The 22,893-nt window shown below is 47.4% G+C and overlaps 1 protein-coding gene across 1 annotated transcript; it reads left to right on the top strand.

Moving 5' to 3' along the window:
• The first annotated feature begins 4,703 nt into the window (after window positions 1-4,703).
• Window positions 4,704-9,903, top strand: LOC109884004 (PR domain zinc finger protein 14-like). Its single transcript, XM_020475996.2, has 8 exons — window positions 4,704-5,377; window positions 5,831-5,884; window positions 6,044-6,204; window positions 6,470-6,740; window positions 7,107-7,309; window positions 7,835-7,936; window positions 8,618-8,837; window positions 9,035-9,903. Exons 1-8 carry the CDS (start codon window positions 4,747-4,749, stop codon window positions 9,205-9,207), a joined length of 1,815 nt encoding a protein of 604 aa, XP_020331585.1. The 5' UTR covers window positions 4,704-4,746; the 3' UTR covers window positions 9,208-9,903.
• Window positions 9,904-22,893: the final 12,990 nt, after the last annotated feature.

Here is a 22,893-nt window from a genome sequence, read left to right as displayed (position 1 = left end):
ACAAAAAAATCATGACCGCTATTGATGGAAATAGGAAGTTTCGGTACAATATTATAAATGCCGAAAGGTAAATTGTTCGTGTGACATGGAGGGATCTTTTTATGTCTGTAAAAATTAATTATGCAGAAAATGGTGGTGGAAACGCCTTTATGCGCAAATATTGATGTAAATAACCATCATTTGGAGTCACGCGATGATTTGGTGTGTGTCAGTCCCACTAAAACTCGGGGAAACCAAGCAGTTTTATGAGGCTACAGATTAAATAATGTATGATGAACTTCACAGGGTGGTGAAAGTGCACGGTGATCTATGATGCTAATTTCAAATCAATATCGACGGCCTTATTCTGGTGACATGCTTCACTGCCGTTTGACAAATAAAAAAGATTCCCTCTCTTCTACATAATAATCTCATCATGTAGACCTTCCTACCCGTACTGGATCTGCCAGCTGTTGGTAATGGGGCGCATGTACTAAAACCAGATTAGGCACATTTGCTAACAGTTTTTGTGACAAACTGTTGGTAGAGTTGAAAATGAGATGGAAACATATAACAACAAGCGTACATTTTGTGTGCACAACTTCATCATACACTGATTTTTATCCGCAAAAAAAAGTACATTTGGTGGAAACACCAACTGGTGAGGAAATGTGCATATTTAATTTATGCAGATTCTAGGGTATTCGCATGAAAATCTGTCGGCAATTGGATGGAAAACCTAGCTAATGACATGATGATTGGTGCTTAGCTGCCAATTAACAAATAAGAATGATCTTGTTCTTATCCATCTCAAGGTATCAACGTACCAATTTCATCAAGGAACTGTTGCCTATAAGAGCTTGCGTGAAAACCAGATTGGGCAAGTTTGCCATTTATCGCAAAAATTTGTGTGACAAAATCACTGACTCACTGTATCACTGTAAATCACTGTAAAATGCAATGGAAACACATTAAACTTAGTTTTTTTTAATTTGGTACATGAGAACTTCAGTGCAAAAGTTTTTTTTTAAATGTGCACCACGTCATCACGCACAGCCTTTTATCCACAAATTCGTTTTGATGGAAACAAACCTCTGGTTGGAAATATTGAAATCCGCATAAAATCCGCATTAAAAAAATATGGGTATTTTCCCAACAGTGGAGTGTTTCCACCAAACTGATTTGTTCAAATAAAAATATACAGTTCTGCATGAAATCTTTGGATGGTTACTGATGAGGGTTTTTAATGGTCTTCTGAATAATTCCTTAAATTATTATAGGCCTGTTGGTTCTAACGGAAATCGATTTGTTCGTTTATAACAGCAGGTAGCCAGTGGTTAGAGCGTTGGCTCGGTAACCAGCAGGTAGCCTAGTGGTTAGAGCGTTGGCTCGGTAACCAGCAGGTAGCCTAGTGGTTAGAGCGTTGGCTCGGTAACCAGCAGGTAGCCTAGTGGTTAGAGCGTTGGCTCGGTAACCAGCAGGTAGCCTAGTGGTTAGAGCGTTGGCTCGGTAACCAGCAGGTAGCCTAGTGGTTAGAGCGTTGGCTCGGTAACCAGCAGGTAGCCTAGTGGTTAGAGCGTTGGCTCGGTAACCAGCAGGTAGCCTAGTGGTTAGAGCGTTGGGTCGGTAACCAGCAGGTAGCCTAGTGGTTAGAGCGTTGGCTCGGTAACCAGCAGGTAGCCTAGTGGTTAGAGCGTTGGCTCGGTAACCAGCAGGTAGCCTAGTGGTTAGAGCGTTGGCTCGGTAACCAGCAGGTAGCCTAGTGGTTAGAGCGTTGGCTCGGTAACCAGCAGGTAGCCTAGTGGTTAGAGCGTTGGGTCGGTAACCAGCAGGTAGCCTAGTGGTTAGAGCGTTGGGTCGGTAACCAGCAGGTAGCCTAGTGGTTAGAGCGTTGGCTCGGTAACCAGCAGGTAGCCTAGTGGTTAGAGCGTTGGCTCGGTAACCAGCAGGTAGCCTAGTGGTTAGAGCGTTGGCTCGGTAACCAGCAGGTAGCCTAGTGGTTAGAGCGTTGGCTCGGTAACCAGCAGGTAGCCTAGTGGTTAGAGCGTTGGCTCGGTAACCAGCAGGTAGCCTAGTGGTTAGAGCGTTGGCTCGGTAACCAGCAGGTAGCCTAGTGGTCAGAGCGTTGGGTCGGTAACCGAAACATTGCTGGATTGAATCCCTGAGCTGACAAGGTAAAAATCTGTCGTTCTGCCCCTGAACAAGACAGTTAACCTGTTCCTCGGTAGGCCGTCATTGTAAATAAGAATTTGTTCTTAACTGACTTGCCTAGTAAAGTAAAGGGTACGTTTTAAAATTTAACTCGGTGCAGGTTTTGTTTTTTTGCCCTGGGTGGTAAACAATTGTTTTACTAATCATCAAGCTTTGATCATGTGAATCTTAACTGACTAGTTTTGTTATTTAACATTCGCTGGTATTTAAACAAATGTTTTTTTTTATGCTAATAATCAAGTTTTGATAATTCCATTCAGTTGTGTAGTGTTCGGGCAAAAACCAAAACATGCACCCTTTATGTTCCCAAGGACGGAGGGAAACGCCGGTTTATAGGCTGACTGCAAACACTTACGCCTATGGGTTTTCTTCCCAGTGGCATAATAACAACACTTCTCCTTAATACTATTTTATTTACGGAAGTAGGTGCATTTATACATTATAGAAGTAAGCAACACAATCGAATATTAGGCTACATCGGATTTCTGTGTCCACCTTTTCTTTTCTTTTTAAACTAATGTTTTATAGTCCATATCCTCATCTTCCTCTTTTATCAAAATGAAAGTAATGAGGAACATAAAACCGAGTTGATGTTTGATTTTCAATTAAAGTTGTTGCTCGCATCTTGGTTTGGGCTAACTGTAAGGGGGGGGGGGGGGGGGGGGGTCGACACTTTCTTTGCATTTTTAATGAGAATGTAAAAACGTCTGTGTGCCTGCATGCCTGTTGTAGGGGGTTTGTAATCGTACCGTGAAAAGGTGAAATCCTCCTGGGGTTTGAGACGGAGTGACCCGAGCTGATCTCTGACCAATAGCAGGCAAGAGACTAGAGCAGCATCTCGAGACCTTTTATGAGTCCGTACACTTAGCGGTTCTGTATACAGCCTTCTGTTCATTAGGACACAGAACAACAAACACACACGCAGACAGAACGTATCCTACTACTGCGGTCTTTCCTCTCTACTTTACCTTCATAGAATTATATTAACAATATGCCAAGCATATATCAACAAGTGCTGTAGACAAATATTCGGTTGTCTTTTGACCCCCCCCCACCTCCTAAAAAAAATCATCTTTGAATTTGGAACGTGGGATGGATTCGACTACACCGGCTTCAGACGTATAAATAATCTCCTTTTAGGTACGTCAGATATTTAAGTTTCATAATTTCGCTAAAACAAATGTAACTGGTTTGAAATGTTATGCTATCATTATTAGCCTACTATGTGTAAAATCACTTTCAGGCAAAACCTTTCCTTAGACCTGTGTTTATTGTAATCCTCATCACTTTAGTTTCTTATTTATATAACCAATATTGTACAGATACATTATACGAAATTCCTTATTGACCCTATTGTAACCCGTTAATAGCCATTGAACCGGGCTCGCCCTATAACGCCCTAATGCTTTTTAAAAGAGTAGTGAGTTGTGATAGCTTCATTAATGTTGACCTCTGCCGCTGACCCGGTGTTCTTTAATTTGGGTGTCGTGACCCTGATTTGTCTCAGTTACTGCTGACTACCACCCACTACTCCTCCTGTGAATGGGGGGGGGGGGGGGGGGCACGGCACCTACAACTCATCCTGCTCGTTTACAGGGATGCAAAGTCAAGTACCAATTTAAAGTAGTTTACTTTTCAGGCACCACAAGCACCAATTTAAATATTGGTGCGAACTGGAAAGAAATTGCCCAAACAGCTGGTTTTAAATGGTAGGTTACCTGCTGTGAATTTAGTAGGTTGCTGTAGGCTAAGTTCTGTGAATTCAGTAGGTTGCTGTAGGCTAAGTTCTGTGAATTCAGTAGGTTGCTGTAGGCTAAGTTCTGTGAATTCAGTAGGTTGCTGTAGGCTAAGTTCTGTGAATTCAGTAGGTTGCTGTAGGCTAAGTTCTGTGAATTCAGTAGGTTGCTGTAGGCTAAGTTCTGTGAATTCAGTAGGTTGCTGTAAGCTAAGTTCTGTGAATTCAGTAGGTTGTAAAAAAAGAGTCGTTTTCGTCTGGTAGAAACCAGTGCTCTTCGTGGGAATATGTTCGTGAATTTGTAAAATGACGAGAAGGATGTGTAAGCTTTTAATTTAAATTAGCATTGAGGATTTTGGAAATATCAATCTCTACAGAAGTTCGATCTTGTTAAATTGGATGTTGCTCAATAAGATTTGTATTATTACCCAGTAGGTAATAACAAAAACGTTTCATATTGTGCGCTAATTTGAATGCAACATTTTCTTTCGTTAATTGACATTCCTATTGCGGATTCACACAGAAATATTTTGATTGAGAAAATATGCATGATTACAATGTTATTCTCCTAAATGTATTTTGATCAGAGATCTAATCATATGTAATGTGTTCGTTACCTAAATAGATTTACTGTTTATTCATCTTCAAAAATACGATAAAATAAACTAGAGAGGTATATTTTCATTTCAGAAGCGAAAATATGTCAAATAAATCTGGAGATGGAGCTAAAATTTCTCCACCTCTTTCTCTCTCCAGGCAGAATAGCTACACCATTCCGATTCAAATCATCCCAGATCGGCTCTGCCTCCTCGCCTGCTGTGATGTCTGTGTCTCTGTCCAGCATCCCCGTCGTGAAGGACAAGCCGTTCCACTCCAACCCCCTCAAAGGCAGTCCTGTCCGGGGCTCGGGTTACTACGCTGCCCCGCTGCCCGGAGCCCACCACAACATGAACATCTTCAGGAGCTCTCAGCATCCCCTCCACCCGCTCAAGTCTCTGGGACGGCTAGTCACCGACACCCAGGCAGTCATGCCGTTCAACTTCACCGCCGGTAACCCCTCATTCTTCGGCCACGGCGGCCACGCCGTTAACGTGCTCCATGAGCAGATTTTTAACGTGTCGAACATCCCGTATTTCAATCGGATGATGCCGGGAGTGGGACAAGCGATTTACTCCAAGCACGAGGAGCTGGCGGCGGTGGTGACCGAGCACGCTACTGGGCCGTTATCAGACTACAGCAGTCCCGCTTCGAGCGAGAGGTCTTCTGCTCACTCCGTCTCGCCGTCCAAAGCACGTTCGCTCCACCTCAGGGGAACCGAATTATCATCGAAGAAGACGCGCACTTATAGTTTCAGTGAGGACGATCTGTTCACGGTGCTGTACGGATATACCGGGAGACAAGAGCAGAATACCGGTCACGCTATCTCAGGAATAGCCCTGACCGGGAACTCAGGTAGACAGATAAAGCATCTTGCATATCCCTGACACCCAATTACCTTTGAAATGTTATCGAAACTGGGTAATTGTTCTGAAAAGCAAACTGTGTTATTGCTTCAGCTGGCCTAACAGGTATATGGTAGTGTAACACGTTTAAATAGTTAGATGCAATACACCTTTATTGCATGCTATTGCTAATTGGGGCTGGAGATTCTTTCAGTTCATATAGACACTAATTCTGTATTTGTAGCTGGGATTTGATGATTATTGATTTATTTACCTTAGTCCATATGTATGACTATTTAAAGAATAGTTTATATCTTCAAATCAAACTGTCAATTCCAGGAGGTTTAATCTATGTCTGGGAAAACAGCCCATATTGTCCGTCATGTTGTGTTGGATTTGTTAGGCCCTAATGTTCACAATTGACCACCAATAGCATTGCTAACTTGAACATTCTCTTCAACAGTTTGTAACAGTGAGACACTCACCTTGAATACTCAGGCGCTTGAGCTTCCAGAAGGTAGGCCTCTCTCAATTAAATTCAAAGGGCTTTATTGGCGTGGGACATATCTCTCTCTCTCTCTCTCTCCTTTCTCTCTCTGTTAGAATGTTCTGTTTGTACTTTGTGAAGTTGTGTAAAGGGTGTTAACTTTAACGTGTTTTCAAATGTCACTTCCAGAGTTAACTATCCACCAGACGAGTTACTGCAGTTTGTCCCACTACGGAGTTTTTGCGGTGAAGAGCGCCGTCACCAAGGGAACCCGGTTCGGCCCATTTCAGGGGAAACTGGTCAATACGAGCGAGATCAAAACACATGACGACAACACTCTGATGTGGGAGGTCAGTTTAATTCCTTAATTAAGTTCCTTAATATTGTGTGTGTTGTTTATTTACTGTGAACTAAACGTTTAAACATTTTTGTGTTTTTATTTGGTGAGTAAACCAGCTGTGCGTCAATGTCAATTTATGCGTAAATGTAGGCCTAGTACGAGATGCTAGATTACCAATTAATTCAAAGCCCGTCCTGTCAAACAATTTGTATCCACATACATTTTCGTGCAATATAATAGGTTTAACAACCTTTTCTCTGTGTCTTTTAATCCAGGTGTTCGAGAACGGTCGGTTGAGTCACTTCGTGGATGGCCGGGGCTCTTCCGGTAACTGGATGTCGCTGGTGAAGTGCGCGCGCTTCCCGGAGGAGCAGAACCTAATCGCAGTACAGAGTCAGGGCCAGATCTTCTACGATGCCTGTAAGGAGGTCCATCCGGGCCAGGAGCTGCTGGTCTGGTACGGGGACTGCTATGTTCAGTTCCTGGGGATTCCTCTCACTCTGAAAGACTCGCCGGAGGAGGGGAACGTTATGCTTCCGCTTGAAGGTAAAGACATTTAATATAGAATCAGAGAATCAGATTCATCTTTATTCGAATAGAAAAGAATAACTTTATACACCTGCATTGCTTGCTGTTTGGGGTTTTAGGCTGGGTTTCTGTACAGCACTTTGAGATATCAGCTGATGTACGAAGGGCTTTATAAATACATTTGATTTGATATCTTCCCCGGCGGGAACTTTATTTGTGGAATACATTTTTACATAAACGTCACAATGCTGTAAAGGATCTTATTCTCTTCTAGTCTTAATTATATAATTATATAAATGTATGACACGTGTTTATTTGTAGAAGCAGCCTTGTCACTGAAAATCCACCAATGTTTTTCCTGATAACATTTTGTTTTTATTTTAGATTCTGGAGAGGGTTTTAAGTGTGATCGGTGTGGCAAAGTGTTCGCCTATCAATACTACAGAGACAAGCATCTGAAGTACACGCGCTGCGTGGACCAGGGCGACCGGAAGTTCCCGTGTCATCTCTGCAACAGGTCGTTCGAGAAGAGAGACCGACTGAGGATTCATATCCTACACGTTCACGAGAAACACCGACCACATAAGGTAAAATGACTAAATCATACGAATGGTGCTGAAAAACAGCCCCCTTTGCATTAGGCTATAGGCCTACTTTCTCCCTACATCCTTATATTTTACCCTCTTATTCAGTGTTAAATAACAGCCCATACGATCTACTTAATGTCTGCTGATTTCTCTAATCTCCCCGCTCCTCTGTCAGTGGAACATATATAGGCCTGCTTTCCTCCTAAATCTGTAACTGAACGGTCACTCAAATCAAATGTTATTGGTCACAGACACGTGTTTAGTTGATGCTATTGCTGGTGTAGCGAAATGCTTGTGTTTCTAGCTCCAACAGTGCAGTAATATCTAGCAAGTAATATCTAACCATTTCTCAACATATACCCAATATACACACACATCTAAGTAAATGAATGGAATTAAAGAATATCTGAATAAATGGACTAGCGATGTAAGAGCGGCATAGACTAAGATACAGTAGTCTTAGTGTACTCAGTGTTGATGTGACAACACTTCCCCGTGCTGAGCGTGTCGCCTGTCTCTTCACAGTGTTCGGTGTGCGCTAAGAGTTTCTCTCAGTCCTCCAGTCTCAACAAACACATGCGCGTGCACTCGGGAGAGCGGCCCTACAAGTGTGTCTACTGTAACAAGGTAAGCGTAGAAGAGCCTGTGTCTACTGTAACAAGGTAAGCGTAGAAGAGCCCGTGTCTACTGTAACAAGGTAAGCGTAGAACAGCGTGTGTCATCGAGTCGGTGGGCGGGTGGGTTGGCAGACCCCGATCTCACCATATAGAAGCTTCCTCATTTCATGGTGCATTTGGCGCGAGCGCCCTCGTTATTGTCTCCCGGTGCAGGCACGCTCCACCGAGACACTTCCATGGTGATTAGCGCCAGATGTACCCCCCCCCCCCCACACACACCATTGTTCCCCCACGCCCCGAGATTACGCTCTGAATTTACGGCTCTATGAGGAACAGACGTTTTCTTTGTTGTTAGTAGGATATGACAACCTCCTCCTTAGTTTTATGTCCCCTACTTTGTTTAACCCAAATCCTCTGTTTAACAATGATAAGTTAGACTATATGCTAGTTATCTGCTCTTTTAAAATATTTTCTAAATTAAAAGGTATTTGAAATCGAATTGAATCCAGATTTTCGATTACAGAGCATGAATGTGCCAGGCCTGCATTTGGTGCCGGTCTATTGCTGTATTGGCCAACGTGTAGTCTTGCCAAACAACCCATGACTATCAAAGTATCCCGTTCTATCAGAACCGTAGACCTATTGAGTCCACTCATGTTCTCAAACTTCTATGTCCTCCACCTGGTTCTAGGCCTTTACCGCTTCCAGTATCCTGCGCACGCACATCCGCCAGCACTCCGGAGAGCGGCCCTTCAAGTGTAAACACTGCGGGAGAGCCTTTGCCTCGCACGCCGCGCACGACAGCCACGTCCGACGCACCCACGCCAATGATAAGCTGCACCCGTGCGACGTGTGCGGCAGCACCTTCCAAGAAGCGACAGAACTCAAGAACCACATGAAGAGTCACACAAGTAAGATCTGATTGTCAATAGATATTGAAGGAATAGGACACGTGTTGCTTGTACCAAGGTCTAAGGCCTATATATCTTGAGTGAAAAAACAAACATTACTGGATGAATATAGAAATGTAATGCTGACTTATGTGTCTGACCTAAATTGCCTAATATATATGGATCCTTCTAAAATGTTACATTTACGCTATTGGCAGAAGGCCCTCTGTCGGAACCCGCAGTTCCTCCTATCATCTCACGAAACGGATCTTTGGAGGATACAACCGCGATGTTTTCATTCACCAAGGACTGCAGGACGCAAAGACTGACGGAGGAGAACTTTTACACAGGCCTGACGATTCTGAACCAAGAATATCGACCCTGGAATTAAACCCATTCCGTATGAATGATCATTTCTTATTCTAGAATTTGTTAAGGGAAATATCAAGTAGAGCTCAGATCGCTATAAGACGTCCAAACAGCGACACGTTTTATGTTTTTAGAGTAATAACTATTGGGAAAATATATTTAATACAACGTTACTGTATTGTATGACACACTGTAAATTGTTTTTGTCCAATTTATTTATTTGAATCTGGGTTTTTTTTGTGTGTGGGAATAATACGTGTTGTTTGTGGCTAAACATTTCTGTTATTAGTGGGATTTAGTTATTATTGGTGTTGGTCACTGAAGCCAAGTAACGCAAGATTTTAACGAAATGTTACGTTTATTAACGTTCGTGATCACAAATGTACAAATTCACAAATTTAAATAAGCTTGGATTAGTGTTATTCTGTAGGATAAATACTGTATAAACGTTTTGCATTTATACATACATCCCCAATCCACATTTATCAATTTAAATGTGTTAATTTATCTTCATACAATATTTATCATACTACCTCTAGCTAAATTCATCCTATTTCACGGTCAGATAGATAACTGTTTGTTTTACGTTTGACTGTCTGTTTCTCGTCTCTTGTAGGCTGCAAAAGCAGTCACTGTAATGGGTATCTGTATTTCATTGTTAAAAAGCATCGGCTGTCTAATAAATATGAATTAAATAATAGCATGAAATAAACATAAAGTCAATGTTGGGTTATTTTGTTTGTAAATATATTGCCTTTGATTAGTTAATTAACAAACATTATTCGCATCGAACAATGACGACTGATGTTGATTTTACAATCTAATTGGCCACATTTTTTTTGGGGGGGGGTACATTTAATTCATCTAACATACTGTAAGAAATATCTAATATATCGAAACACAATGATATTCAATTCTGGTGAGACTATATTAATGGTTTTCGTTCCTGAAAATAATTCTACAAATATCCTCATGTATAATTCATTCTATAGACTCTATGGAGTTGAATAGCTGTGTGTGATTCGTTTTCGATGATTCCAAGACTTAAGAGTAGAGCAATAATATCTCCACATTCAGGTGACGGTTTAGCATTTTATATTTACAAACACATTTCAGTCATATTTAATTTTATGCTCAGTGAAAAAAAAAAAAACATTTCGATCGTTCCAACCCCCGGAAGCAGAGTTGCGATGTTACTGTATAACGGGCTTTAAGGTACCATTTAAACATACTTATTCGTTACTTTAGTTGTATCACATATTAGAATGATTATTGTTTCATTGAACAAGACCCAATCCATAATTTTCTCTCTCCCTCGTGGGAGAAAGGAGACGTCCTTCAGTTCCACCTGAGCGGTCTCAGCAGTGGTCTACACAATTCAACAGCGCGCGTGTGCTCCAAGCATGCCACTTTCAGACAGCGAGGAGGATAGTGTGTGTGTGTGTGTGTGTGTGTGTGTGTGCTCCAAGCGTGCCCTTTTCGGACAGTGAGGAGAATACTGTGTGTGTGCGTGTGTCTCTGCGTATGTGATGGGTTAGGGGGATGCTGGCAGTGGGAAAATGAACAAACCCCAGTAGGACCAAATTAAGTGGCAATGAGTTGGTCTGAGGGCTAGGGGACAGTGGGCTGGGGAGAAGAGACAATGAGGTGGTCTGAGGGCCAGGGGACAGTGGGCTGGGGAGAAGAGACAATGAGCTGGTCTGAGGGCTAGGGGACAGTGGGCTGGGGAGAAGAGACAATGAGCTGGTCTGAGGGCCAGGGGACAGTGGGCTGGGGAGGAGAGACAATGTGCTGGTCTGAGGGCCAGGGGACAGTGGGCTGGGGAGGAGAGACAATGAGCTGGTCTGAGGGCTAGGGGACAGTGGGCTGGGGAAGAGAGACAATGAGCTGGTCTGAGGGCCAGGGGACAGTGGGCTGGGGAGAAGAGACAATGAGGTGGTCTGAGGGACAGGGGACAGTGGGCTGGGGAGAAGAGACAATGAGGTGGTCTGAGGGCCAGGGGACTGTGGGCTGGGGAGAAGAGACAATGAGGTGGTCTGAGGGCCAGGGGACAGTGGGCTGGGGAGAAGAGACAATGAAGTGGTCTGAGGGCCAGGGGACAGCGGGCTGGGGAGAAGAGACAATGAGGTGGTCTGAGGGCCAGGGGACAGTGGGCTGGGGAGGAGAGACAATGAGCTGGTCTGAGGGCTAGGGGACAGTGGGCTGGGGAGAAGAGACAATGAGCTGGTCTGAGGGCCGGGGGACAGTGGGCTGGGGAGAAGAGACAATGAGCTGGTCTGAGGGCCAGGGGACAGTGGGCTGGGGAGAAGAGACAATGAGCTGGTCTGAGGGCCAGGGGACAGTGGGCTGGGGAGAAGAGACAATGAGGTGGTCTGGGGGCCAGGGGACAGTGGGCTGGGGAGGAGAGGCAACGTGGTCTGAGGGCTAGGGGACAGAGAGACAATGGGGCTGCAGGATACAGACACAAATACAGTCCCAATGACATCTGCTCCCCTCCCCGCCCCTCCCTTCTCTCCTCTGCTCCTCTCTGACTGTCCCTTACCCCCACCTTAACCCTGTCCCCTCCCCTCTGCTCCTCTCTGACTGTCTCTTACCCCCACCTTAACCCTCTCCCCTCCCCTCCTCTCTGACTGTCTCTTACCCCCACCTTAACCCTGTCCCCTCCCCTCTGCTCCTCTCTGACTGTCTCTTACCCCCACCATAACCCTGTCCCCTCCCCTCCTCTCTGACTGTCTCTTACCCCCACCTTAACCCTGTCCCCTCCCCTCTGCTCCTCTCTGACTGTCTCTTACCCCCACCTTAACCCTGTCCCCTCCCCTCTGCTCCTCTCTGACTGTCTCCTACCCCCACCTTAACCCTCTCCCCTCCCCTCTGCTCCTCTCTGACTGTCTCTTACCCCCACCTTAACCCTCTCCCCTCCCCTCTGCTCCTCTCTGACTGTCTCTTACCCCCACCTTAACCGTGTCCCCTCCCCTCTGCTCCTCTCTGACTGTCTCTTACCCCCACCTTAACCCTGTCCCCTCCCCTCTGCTCCTCTCTGACTGTCTCTTACCCCCACCTTAACCCTCTCCCCTCCTCTCTGACTGTCTCTTACCCCCACCTTAACCCTCTCCCCTCCTCTCTGACTGTCTCTTACCCCCACCTTAACCCTCTCCCCTCCCCTCCCCTCTGCTCCCCTCTGACTGTCTCTTACCCCCACCTTAACCCTCTCCCTCCCCTCTGCTCCTCTTTGACTGTCTCTTACCCCCACCTTAACCCTGTCCCCTCCCCTCTCCCCCTCTCTGACTGTCTCTTACCCCCCACCTTAACCCTCTCCCCTCCTCTCTGACTGTCTCTTACCCCCACCTTAACCCTCTCCCCTCCCCTCCTCTCTGCTCCTCTCTGACTGTCTCTTACCCCCACCTTAACCGTGTCCCCTCCCCTCTGCTCCTCTCTGACTGTCTCTTACCCCCACCTTAACCCTCTCCCCTCCCCTCTGCTCCTCTTTGACTGTCTCTTACCCCCACCTTAACCCTGTCCCCTCCCCTCTGCTCCTCTCTGACTGTCTCTTACCCCCACCTTAACCCTCTCCCCTCCCCTCCCCTCTGCTCCTCTCTGACTGTCTCTTACCCCCAACTTAACCCTGTCCTCTCCCCTCTGCTCCTCTCTGATCGTCTCTTACCCCCACCTTAACCCTCTCCCCTCCCCTCTGCTCCTCTCTGACTGTCTCTTACCCCCACCTTAACTGTGTCCCCTCCCCTCTGCTCCTCTCTGACTGTCTCTTACCCCCACCTTAACCCTGTCCCCTCCCCTCTGCTCCTCTCTGACTGTCTCTTACCCCCACCTTAACCCCATCCCCTCCTCTCTGACTGTCTCTTACCCCCACCTTAACCCTCTCCCCTCTGCTCTGCTCCTCTCTGACTGTCTCTTACCCCCACCTTAACTGTGTCCCCTCCCCTCCCCTCCTCTCTGACTGTCTCTTACCCCCACCTTAACCCTCTCCCCTCTGCTCTGCTCCTCTCTGACTGTCTCTTACCCCCACCTTAACCCCATCCCCTCCTCTCTGACTGTCTCTTACCCCCACCTTAACCCTCTCCCCTCTGCTCTGCTCCTCTCTGACTGTCTCTTACCCCCACCTTAACCCTCTCCCCTCCCCTCTGCTCCTCTCTGACTGTCTCTTACCCCCACCTTAACCGTGTCCCCTCCCCTCTGCTCCTCTCTGACTGTCTCTTACCCCCACCTTAACCCTGTCCCCTCCCCTCTGCTCCTCTCTGACTGTCTCTTACCCCCACCTTAACCCTCTCCCCTCCTCTCTGACTGTCTCTTACCCCCACCTTAACCCTCTCCCCTCCTCTCTGACTGTCTCTTACCCCCACCTTAACCCTCTCCCCTCCCCTCCCCTCTGCTCCCCTCTGACTGTCTCTTACCCCCACCTTAACCCTCTCCCCTCCCCTCTGCTCCTCTTTGACTGTCTCTTACCCCCACCTTAACCCTGTCCCCTCCCCTCTGCTCCTCTCTGACTGTCTCTTACCCCCCACCTTAACCCTCTCCCCTCCTCTCTGACTGTCTCTTACCCCCACCTTAACCCTCTCCCCTCCCCTCCTCTCTGCTCCTCTCTGACTGTCTCTTACCCCCACCTTAACCGTGTCCCCTCCCCTCTGCTCCTCTCTGACTGTCTCTTACCCCCACCTTAACCCTCTCCCCTCCCCTCTGCTCCTCTTTGACTGTCTCTTACCCCCACCTTAACCCTGTCCCCTCCCCTCTGCTCCTCTCTGACTGTCTCTTACCCCCACCTTAACCCTCTCCCCTCCCCTCCCCTCTGCTCCTCTCTGACTGTCTCTTACCCCCAACTTAACCGTGTCCTCTCCCCTCTGCTCCTCTCTGATCGTCTCTTACCCCCACCTTAACCCTCTCCCCTCCCCTCTGCTCCTCTCTGACTGTCTCTTACCCCCACCTTAACTGTGTCCCCTCCCCTCTGCTCCTCTCTGACTGTCTCTTACCCCCACCTTAACCCTGTCCCCTCCCCTCTGCTCCTCTCTGACTGTCTCTTACCCCCACCTTAACCCCATCCCCTCCTCTCTGACTGTCTCTTACCCCCACCTTAACCCTCTCCCCTCTGCTCTGCTCCTCTCTGACTGTCTCTTACCCCCACCTTAACTGTGTCCCCTCCCCTCCCCTCCTCTCTGACTGTCTCTTACCCCCACCTTAACCCTCTCCCCTCTGCTCTGCTCCTCTCTGACTGTCTCTTACCCCCACCTTAACCCCATCCCCTCCTCTCTGACTGTCTCTTACCCCCACCTTAACCCTCTCCCCTCTGCTCTGCTCCTCTCTGACTGTCTCTTACCCCCACCTTAACCCTCTCCCCTCCTCTCTGACTGTCTCTTACCCCCACCTTAACCCTCTCCCCTCTGCTCTGCTCCTCTCTGACTGTCTCTTACCCCCACCTTAACCCCATCCCCTCCTCTCTGACTGTCTCTTACCCCCACCTTAACCCTCTCCCCCCTGCTCTTCTCTTCTCTGTCTCTTACCCCCACCTTAACCCTGTCCCCTCTGCTCCTCTCTGACTGTCTCTTACCCCCACCTTAACCCTGTCCCCTCTGCTCTTCTCTTCTCTGTCTCTTACCCCCCACCTTAACCCTCTGCATATGGACCAACTCTACGGACAATTGGCCGACTAATTTGAAATGTAATTTAATGTCTGGCTTCCTGCGGACTGTTCCGTTTTTTGCAAGCTAATTCCGAGCAGAGAGAGAGAGAGGGAGATGGGCAAAAAAGAGAGCGAGGGAGATGGGGAAAAAGAGAGAGCGAGGGAGATGGGGAAAAAAGAGAGCGAGGGAGATGGGGGAAAAAGAGAGAGCGAGGGAGACGGGGAAAAAAGAGAGTGAGGGAGACAGGGAAAAGAGAGAGAGAGAGACGAGGAAAAGAGAGAGAGAGACGGTGAAAGGGAGAGAGAAAGAGACGGGGAAAAGAGAGACAGTGAGAGAGAGATGGGAAAAATAGCCAGAGAGAAAGAGAGAGAAATCTATGAGGGTTCGACTGATGTCCCAGGTCGGCCAGTCCCTCAGATCCCTCTGCCTGATATAGTCCACTACTTTTGACCAGGGCCCATAGAGTAGTGCACTATATAGGTTTTAGGGTTCCATTTGGGATCAATACTAACTGATTGGCGTCACCCTGTCCCTATAGGTCAGAGGTCAGACCTCAGCCTACTGTTTAACAGCCCTCTCACACTTCAGATGGGGGAAATATGTTACCTCAATAACTGTCTGTCCACAAGGCCTAAATCAACCTTCATTGGTCTGGGCCAACCCTCTCTGTTCTGCCGATACATCCTCTTAACTTCCATGAAGAGGCAGTGAATGGAGAGAACAGGATGGGAGAGATGAGGTCTGCTAATGTCACTAAGCCTTCGATGTTGGGTAGGCAGGCCTACATGGTAGGGAGGGATGTATTTTATGTTTGTCCAGATTGACATAGTCTATTTGATCATGGCGTTGAAGATGCAAACCATGATATTGAAGTGTCTGAAGTCGGTATGCTTTACTTATTGATTGTGTCATGCATTGGCACAGAAATCTGTTGGTGGAAAATTCGTTGCATATATTTTCTATAATTATATATTGAACAAAAATATAAATGCAACAATTTCAAAGATGTTATTGAGTTACAGTTCACAGAAGGAAATCAGTCAATTGAAATAATTAGGCCCTAATCTATGGATTTCACATGACTGGGCAGGGAGACAGCCATGGGTGGGTCTGGGAGGGCATTGGCCCACCCACTGGGGAGACAGGCCCACCCACTGGGGAGACAGGCCCACCCACTGGGGAGACAGGCCCACCCACTGGGGAGACAGGTCCACCCACTGGGGAGACAGGCCCACCCACTGGGGAGACAGGCCCACCCAATTGGGAGACAGGCCCACCCACTGGGGAGACAGGTCCACCCACTGGGGAGACAGGCCCAGCCACTGGGGAGACAGGCCCAGACACTGGGGAGACAGGCCCAGCCACTGCGGAGACAGGCCCAGCCACTGGGGAGACAGGCCCAGCCACTGGGGAGACAGGCCCAGCCACTGGGGAGACAGGCCCACCTACTGGGGAGACAGGTCCACCCACTGGGGAGACAGGCCCACCCACTGGGGAGACAGGTCCACCCACTGGGGAGACAGGCCCACCCACTGGGGAGACAGGCCCAGCCACTGGGGAGACAGGCCCAGCCACTGGGGAGACAGGTCCACCCACTGGGGAGACAGGCCCACCTACTGGGGAGACAGGCCCACCCACTGGGGAGACAGGCCCAGCCACTGGGGAGACAGGCACCCAGCCACTGGTCTGAGGGCTAGGGGACAGACCACTCGCTTCGAGGCAAGCAACACTGAAACATGCATGAGAGCATCAGCTGTTCCAGACGACTGTGTGATCACGCTCTCCGCAGCCGATGTGAGTAAGACCTTTAAACAGGTCAACTTTCACAAGAACACAGGGCCAGACGGATTACCAGGACGTGTGCTCCGGGCATGTGCTGACCAACTGGCAGATGTCTTCACTGACATTTTCAATCTGTCCCTGATCGAGTCTGTAATACCTACATGTTTCAAGCAGACCACCATAGTCCGACCATAGTCCCTGTGCCCAAGAACACAAAGGTAACCTGCCTAAATGACTACCGACCCGTAGCACTCACGTCTGTAGCCATGAAATGCTTTGAAAAGGGTGGTCATGGCTCACATCAACAACATTATCCCAGAAACCCTAGACCCACTCCAATTTGCATACCGCACCAACAGATACACAGATGATGCAAACACCCCTCTGCAACTGGATCCTGGACTTTCTGACGGGCCGCCCCCAGGTGGTAAGGGTAGGTAACAACACATCCGCCACGCTGATCCTCAACACGGGGGCCCATCAGGAGTGTGTGCTCAGTCCCTTCCTCAGTTACCTTAGATTTCTTGGGAACAGGAACAATGGTGGCCCTCTTGAAGCATGTGGGAACAGCAGACTGGGATAAGGATTGATTGAATATGTCCGTAAACACACCAGCCAGCTGGTCTGCTAATGCTCTGAGGGCGCGGCTGGGGATGCCGTCTCGGCCTGCAGCCTTGCGAGGGTTAACAAGTTGAAATGTTTTACTCACATCGGTTGCAGTGAAGGAGAGTCCGCAGGTTTTGTTAGCGGGCCATGTCAGTGGCACTGTATTGTCCTCAAAGCGAGCAAAGAAGTTGTTTAGTCTGTCTGGGAGCAAGACATCCTGGTCCGCGACGGGGCTGGTTTTCTTTTTGTAATCCGTGATTGACTGTAGACCCTGTCACATACAGTGCCTTGCGAAAGTATTCGGCCCCCTTGAACTTTGCGACCTTTTGCCACATTTCAGGCTTCAAACATAAAGATATAAAACTGTATTTTTTTGTGAAGAATCAACAACAAGTGGGACACAATCATGAAGTGGAATGACATTTATTGGATATTTCAAACTTTTTTAACAAATCAAAAACTGAAAATTGGGCGTGCAAAATTATTCAGCCCCTTTACTTTCAGTGCAGCAAACTCTCTCCAGAAGTTCAGTGAGGATCTCTGAATGATCCAATGTTGACCTAAATGACTAATGATGATAAATACAATCCACCTGTGTGTAATCAAGTCTCCGTATAAATGCACCTGCACTGTGATAGTCTCAGAGGTCCGTTAAAAGCGCAGAGAGCATCATGAAGAACAAGGAACACACCAGGCAGGTCCGAGATACTGTTGTGAAGAAGTTTAAAGCCGGATTTGGATACAAAAATATTTCCCAAGCTTTAAACATCCCAAGGAGCACTGTGCAAGCGATAATATTGAAATGGAAGGAGTATCAGACCACTGCAAATCTACCAAGACCTGGCCATCCCTCTAAACTTTCAGCTCATACAAGGAGAAGACTGATCAGAGATGCAGCCAAGAGGCCCATGATCACTCTGGATGAACTGCAGAGATCTACAGCTGAGGTGGGAGACTCTGTCCATAGGACAACAATCAGTCGTATATTGCACAAATCTGACCTTTATGGAAGAGTGGCAAGAAGAAAGCCATTTCTTAAAGATATCCATAAAAAGTGTCGTTTAAAGTTTGCCACAAGCCACCTGGGAGACACACCAAACATGTGGAAGAAGGTGCTCTGGTCAGATGAAACCAAAATTGAACTTTTTGGCAACAATGCAAAATGTTATGTTTGGCGTAAAAGCAACACAGCTCATCACCCTGAACACACCATCCCCACTGTCAAACATGGTGGTGGCAGCATCATGGTTTGGGCCTGCTTTTCTTCAGCAGGGACAGGGAAGATGGTTAAAATTGATGGGAAGATGGATGGAGCCAAATACAGGACCATTCTGGAAGAAAACCTGATGGAGTCTGCAAAAGACCTGAGACTGGGACGGAGATTTGTCTTCCAACAAGACAATGATCCAAAACATAAAGCAAAATCTACAATGGAATGGTTCAAAAATAAACATATCCAGGTGTTAGAATGGCCAAGTCAAAGTCCAGACCTGAATCCAATCGAGAATCTGTGGAAAGAACTGAAAACTGCTGTTCACAAATGCTCTCCATCCAACCTCACTGAGCTCGAGCTGTTTTGCAAGGAGGAATGGGAAAAAATGTCAGTCTCTCGATGTGCAAAACTGATAGAGACATACCCCAAGCGACTTACAGCTGTAATCGCAGCAAAAGGTGGCGCTACAAAGTATTAACTTAAGGGGGCTGAATAATTTTGCACGCCCAATTTTTCAGTTTTTGATTTGTTAAAAAAGTTTGAAATATCCAATAAATGTCGTTCCACTTCATGATTGTGTCCCACTTGGTGTTGATTCTTCACAAAAAAATACAGTTTTATATCTTTATGTTTGAGGCCTGAAATGTGGCAAAAGGTCGCAAAGTTCAAGGTGGCCGAATACTTTCGCAAGGCACTGTACCTCTTGTGTCTGAGCCGTTGAATTGCGACTCTACTTTGTCTCTATACTGACGCTTAGCTTGTTTGATTGCCTTACGGAGGGAATAGCTACACTGTTTGTATTCGGTCATGTTTCCGGTCACCTTGCCCTGATTAAAAGCAGTGGTTCACGCTTTCAGTTTAGCGCGAATGCTGCCATCAATCCACGGTTTCTGGTTTGGGAATGTTTTAATCGTTGCTGTGGGTATGACATAACCAATGCACTTTCTAATGAACTCACTCACTGAATCAGCGTATTCCTCAATGTTGTTGTTTGATGCAATGCGGAACATATACCAATCCACGTGATCGAAGCAATCTTGAAGCGTGGAATCTGATTGGTCGGACCAGCATTGAACAGACCTGAGAGTGGGAGCTTCCTGTTTTAGTTTCTGTCTATAGGCTGGAAGCAACAAAATGGAGTCGTGGTCAGCTTTTCCAAAAGGAGGGCGGAGAGGGCCTTCTCTGCGTTGCGGAAGTTAGAATAACAATGATCCAGGGTTTTACCAGCCCTAGTAGCACAATTGATATGCTGATAGAATTTAGGGAGTCTTGTTTTCAGATTAGCCTTGTTAAAATTCCCAGCTATACTGAATGCAGCCTCAGGATATGTGGTTTCCAGTTTACATAGAGTCAAATAAAGTTTGTTCAAGGCCGTCGATGTGTCTGCTTGGGGGGGAATATATGCGGTTGTGATTATAATCGAAGATAATTCTCTTGGTAGATAATGTGGTCCACATTTGATTGTGGGGAATTCTAAGTAAGGTGAAAAGAAGGATTTGAGTTCCTGTATGTTGTTATGATCACACCATGCCTCGTTAATCATAAGGCATACCCCCCGACCCTCTTCTTACCAGAAAGATTGTTTTGCTTCTGTCGGCGCGATGCGTGAAGAAACCAGCTGGCTTTACCGACTCCGTTAGCGTCTCTCAAGTGAGCCATGTTTCCGTGAAGCAAAGAACGTTACAGTCTCTGATGTCTCTCTGGAATGCTACCCTTGCAGCTAACGACTGGAATGAGCTACAAAAAACTCTCAAAATGTACTGTTTTATCAACCACTGTTGCAATTTGTCCCTCTGCCCCATCCATACTCCACTGTTGAAATTTGTCCCTCTGCCCCATCCATACTCCACTGTTGAAATTTGTCCCTCTGCCCCGTCCATACTCCACTGTTGAAATTTGTCCCTCTGCCCCATCCATCCTCTACTGTAGAAACCTGTCCCTCTGCCCCATCCATCCTCTACTGTAGAAACCTGTCCCTCTGCCCCATCCATCCTCTACTGTTGAAATTTGTCCCTCTGCCCCATCCATCCTCTACTGTAGAAACCTGTCCCTCTGCCCCATCCATCCTCTACTGTAGAAACCTGTCCCTCTGCCCCATCCATCCTCTAATGTATCACATCAACTTTTCCCTTTAGCTCGGTAGTTGTTGTTTTCATCATGGAGACATCGGATGCAACACCCAACGAAGACGTATTCATATTTCCTATTTGTTCAAATAGATCCTTCAGATTTACCGATTCATCTGGACGTGTTTATCCATGTCTTGGTGGAGGGGGATTCGGGAGGACATGGCTGTTTGTTTTCTAGCCTTCTGAGAATACTGTATGTTACACACTTGAAGAAGTTTATTTTACAAAAATTTAAGAGTGTTGACATTCCAGCAACGATGTTTCAAAATGTAAATGATCTTTATATTTAACTGTACTACAAGTCAATATATATTAAGACAAATAGGAAAGTGTGAGCTGTTGGATTTCAATATTTACATGCAGGTATTAGGAGCGGCAAACCCCAACGTGACTCCAGGAATTGTATTGTTATAAAATGTTGCTATGAATAATTTAGGTATGAGATTGATAAACCACAATGTGATATTAGACCACAATGTTTTTATCATATAACCAATCACCAATATGTGCCCCAAAAGAGGAAGATTAAATAGGACCAATTTATTTATCAGTAGCCCTCTCCTCTCCTCTCCTCTCCTCTCCTCTCCTCTCCTCTCCTCTCCTCTCCTCTCCTCTCCTCTCCTCTCCTCTCCTCTCCTCTCCTCTCCTCTCCTCTCCTCTCCTCTCCTCTCCTCTCCTCTCCTCTCCTCTCTGTGTGGTATAAGGGCAGTAAGGTTTAGTGTGGTCCGTCTGATCTGTTACCTTGAATTGATCTTCTAATAGCAACCAGTCATTCAGTATGCAGTGTGTGTGTAGAGTAGTCTGAAGCTCTAAGACTACCACGAGGTCAGACTACCCCCAGGGCAGACTACCACCAGGTCAGACTACCCCTAGGTCAGACTACCCCCAGGTCAGATTACCCGCAGGTCAGACTATCCCCAGGTCAGACTACCACCAGGTCAGATTACCCCCAGGTCAGATTACCCGCAGGTCAGACTATCCCCAGGTCAGACTACCACCAGATCAGACTATCCCCAGGTCAGACTACCCCCAGGTCAGACTACCACCAGCCAGTTTACCACCATGTCAGACTACCCCTAGGTCAGACTACCCCCAGGTCACACTACCACCAGGTCAAACTACCCCCAGGTCAGACTACCACCAGGTCAGACTACAACAAGCCAGTTTACCACCAGGTCAGACTACCCCCAGATCAGACTACCCCCAGGTCAGACTACAACCAGCCAGTTTACCACCAGGTCAGACTACCACCAGGTCAAACTACCCCCAGGTCAGACTACCCCCAGGTCAAACAACCCCAGGTCAGACTACCCCCAGGTCAAACTACCCCTAGGTCAGACTACCCCCAGGTCAGACTACCACCAGCCAGTTTACCACCAGCCAGATAACCCCCAGGTCAGACTACCACCAGCAAGTTTACCACCAGGTCAGTTTACCCCCAGGTCAGACTACCACCAGCAAGTTTACCACCAGGTCAGACTACCACCAGGTCAGACTACCACCAGCCAGTTTACCACCAGGTCAGACTACCACCATGTCAGACTACCCCTAGGTCAGACTACCCCCAGGTCACACTACCACCAGGTCAAACTACCCCCAGGTCAGACTACCACCAGGTCAGTATACCACCAGGCCAGACTACCACCAGGTCAGACTACACCCAGGTCAGATTACCCCCAGGTCAGATTACCCGCAGGTCAGACTATCCCCAGGTCAAACTACCACCAGGTCAGACTATCCCCAGGTCAGACTACCCCCAGGTCAGACTACCACCAGCCAGTTTACCACCATGTCAGACTACCCCTAGGTCAGACTACCCCCATGTCACACTACCACCAGGTCAAACTACCCCCAGGTCAGACTACCACCAGGTCAGACTACAACCAGCCAGTTTACCACCAGGTCAGACTACCCCCAGATCAGACTACCCCCAGGTCAGACTACAATCAGCCAGTTTACCACCAGGTCAGACTACCACCAGGTCAGACTACCACCAGGTCAAACTACCCCCAGGTCAGACTACCCCCAGGTCAAACAACCCCAGGTCAGACTACCCCCAGGTCAAACTACCCCCAGGTCAGACTACCCCCAGGTCAGACTACCACCAGCCAGTTTACCACCAGCCAGATAACCCCCAGGTCAGACTACCACCAGCAAGTTTACCACCAGGTCAGACTACCACCAGGTCAGACTACCACTAGCCAGTTTACCACCAGGTCAGACTACCACCAGGTCAGACTACCACCAGGTCAGACTACCACCAGCCAGTTTACCACCAGGTCAAACTACCACCAGGGCAGACTACCACCAGGGCAGACTACCCCCAGGTCAAACTACCCCCAGGTCAGACT

This window comes from Oncorhynchus kisutch, linkage group LG18 (genome assembly GCF_002021735.2).
Source record: "Oncorhynchus kisutch isolate 150728-3 linkage group LG18, Okis_V2, whole genome shotgun sequence".
NCBI lineage: Eukaryota > Metazoa > Chordata > Actinopteri > Salmoniformes > Salmonidae > Oncorhynchus > Oncorhynchus kisutch.
Note: the sequence above shows the minus strand (reverse complement) of the source record. Positions and strands in the feature narration are given on the sequence as shown.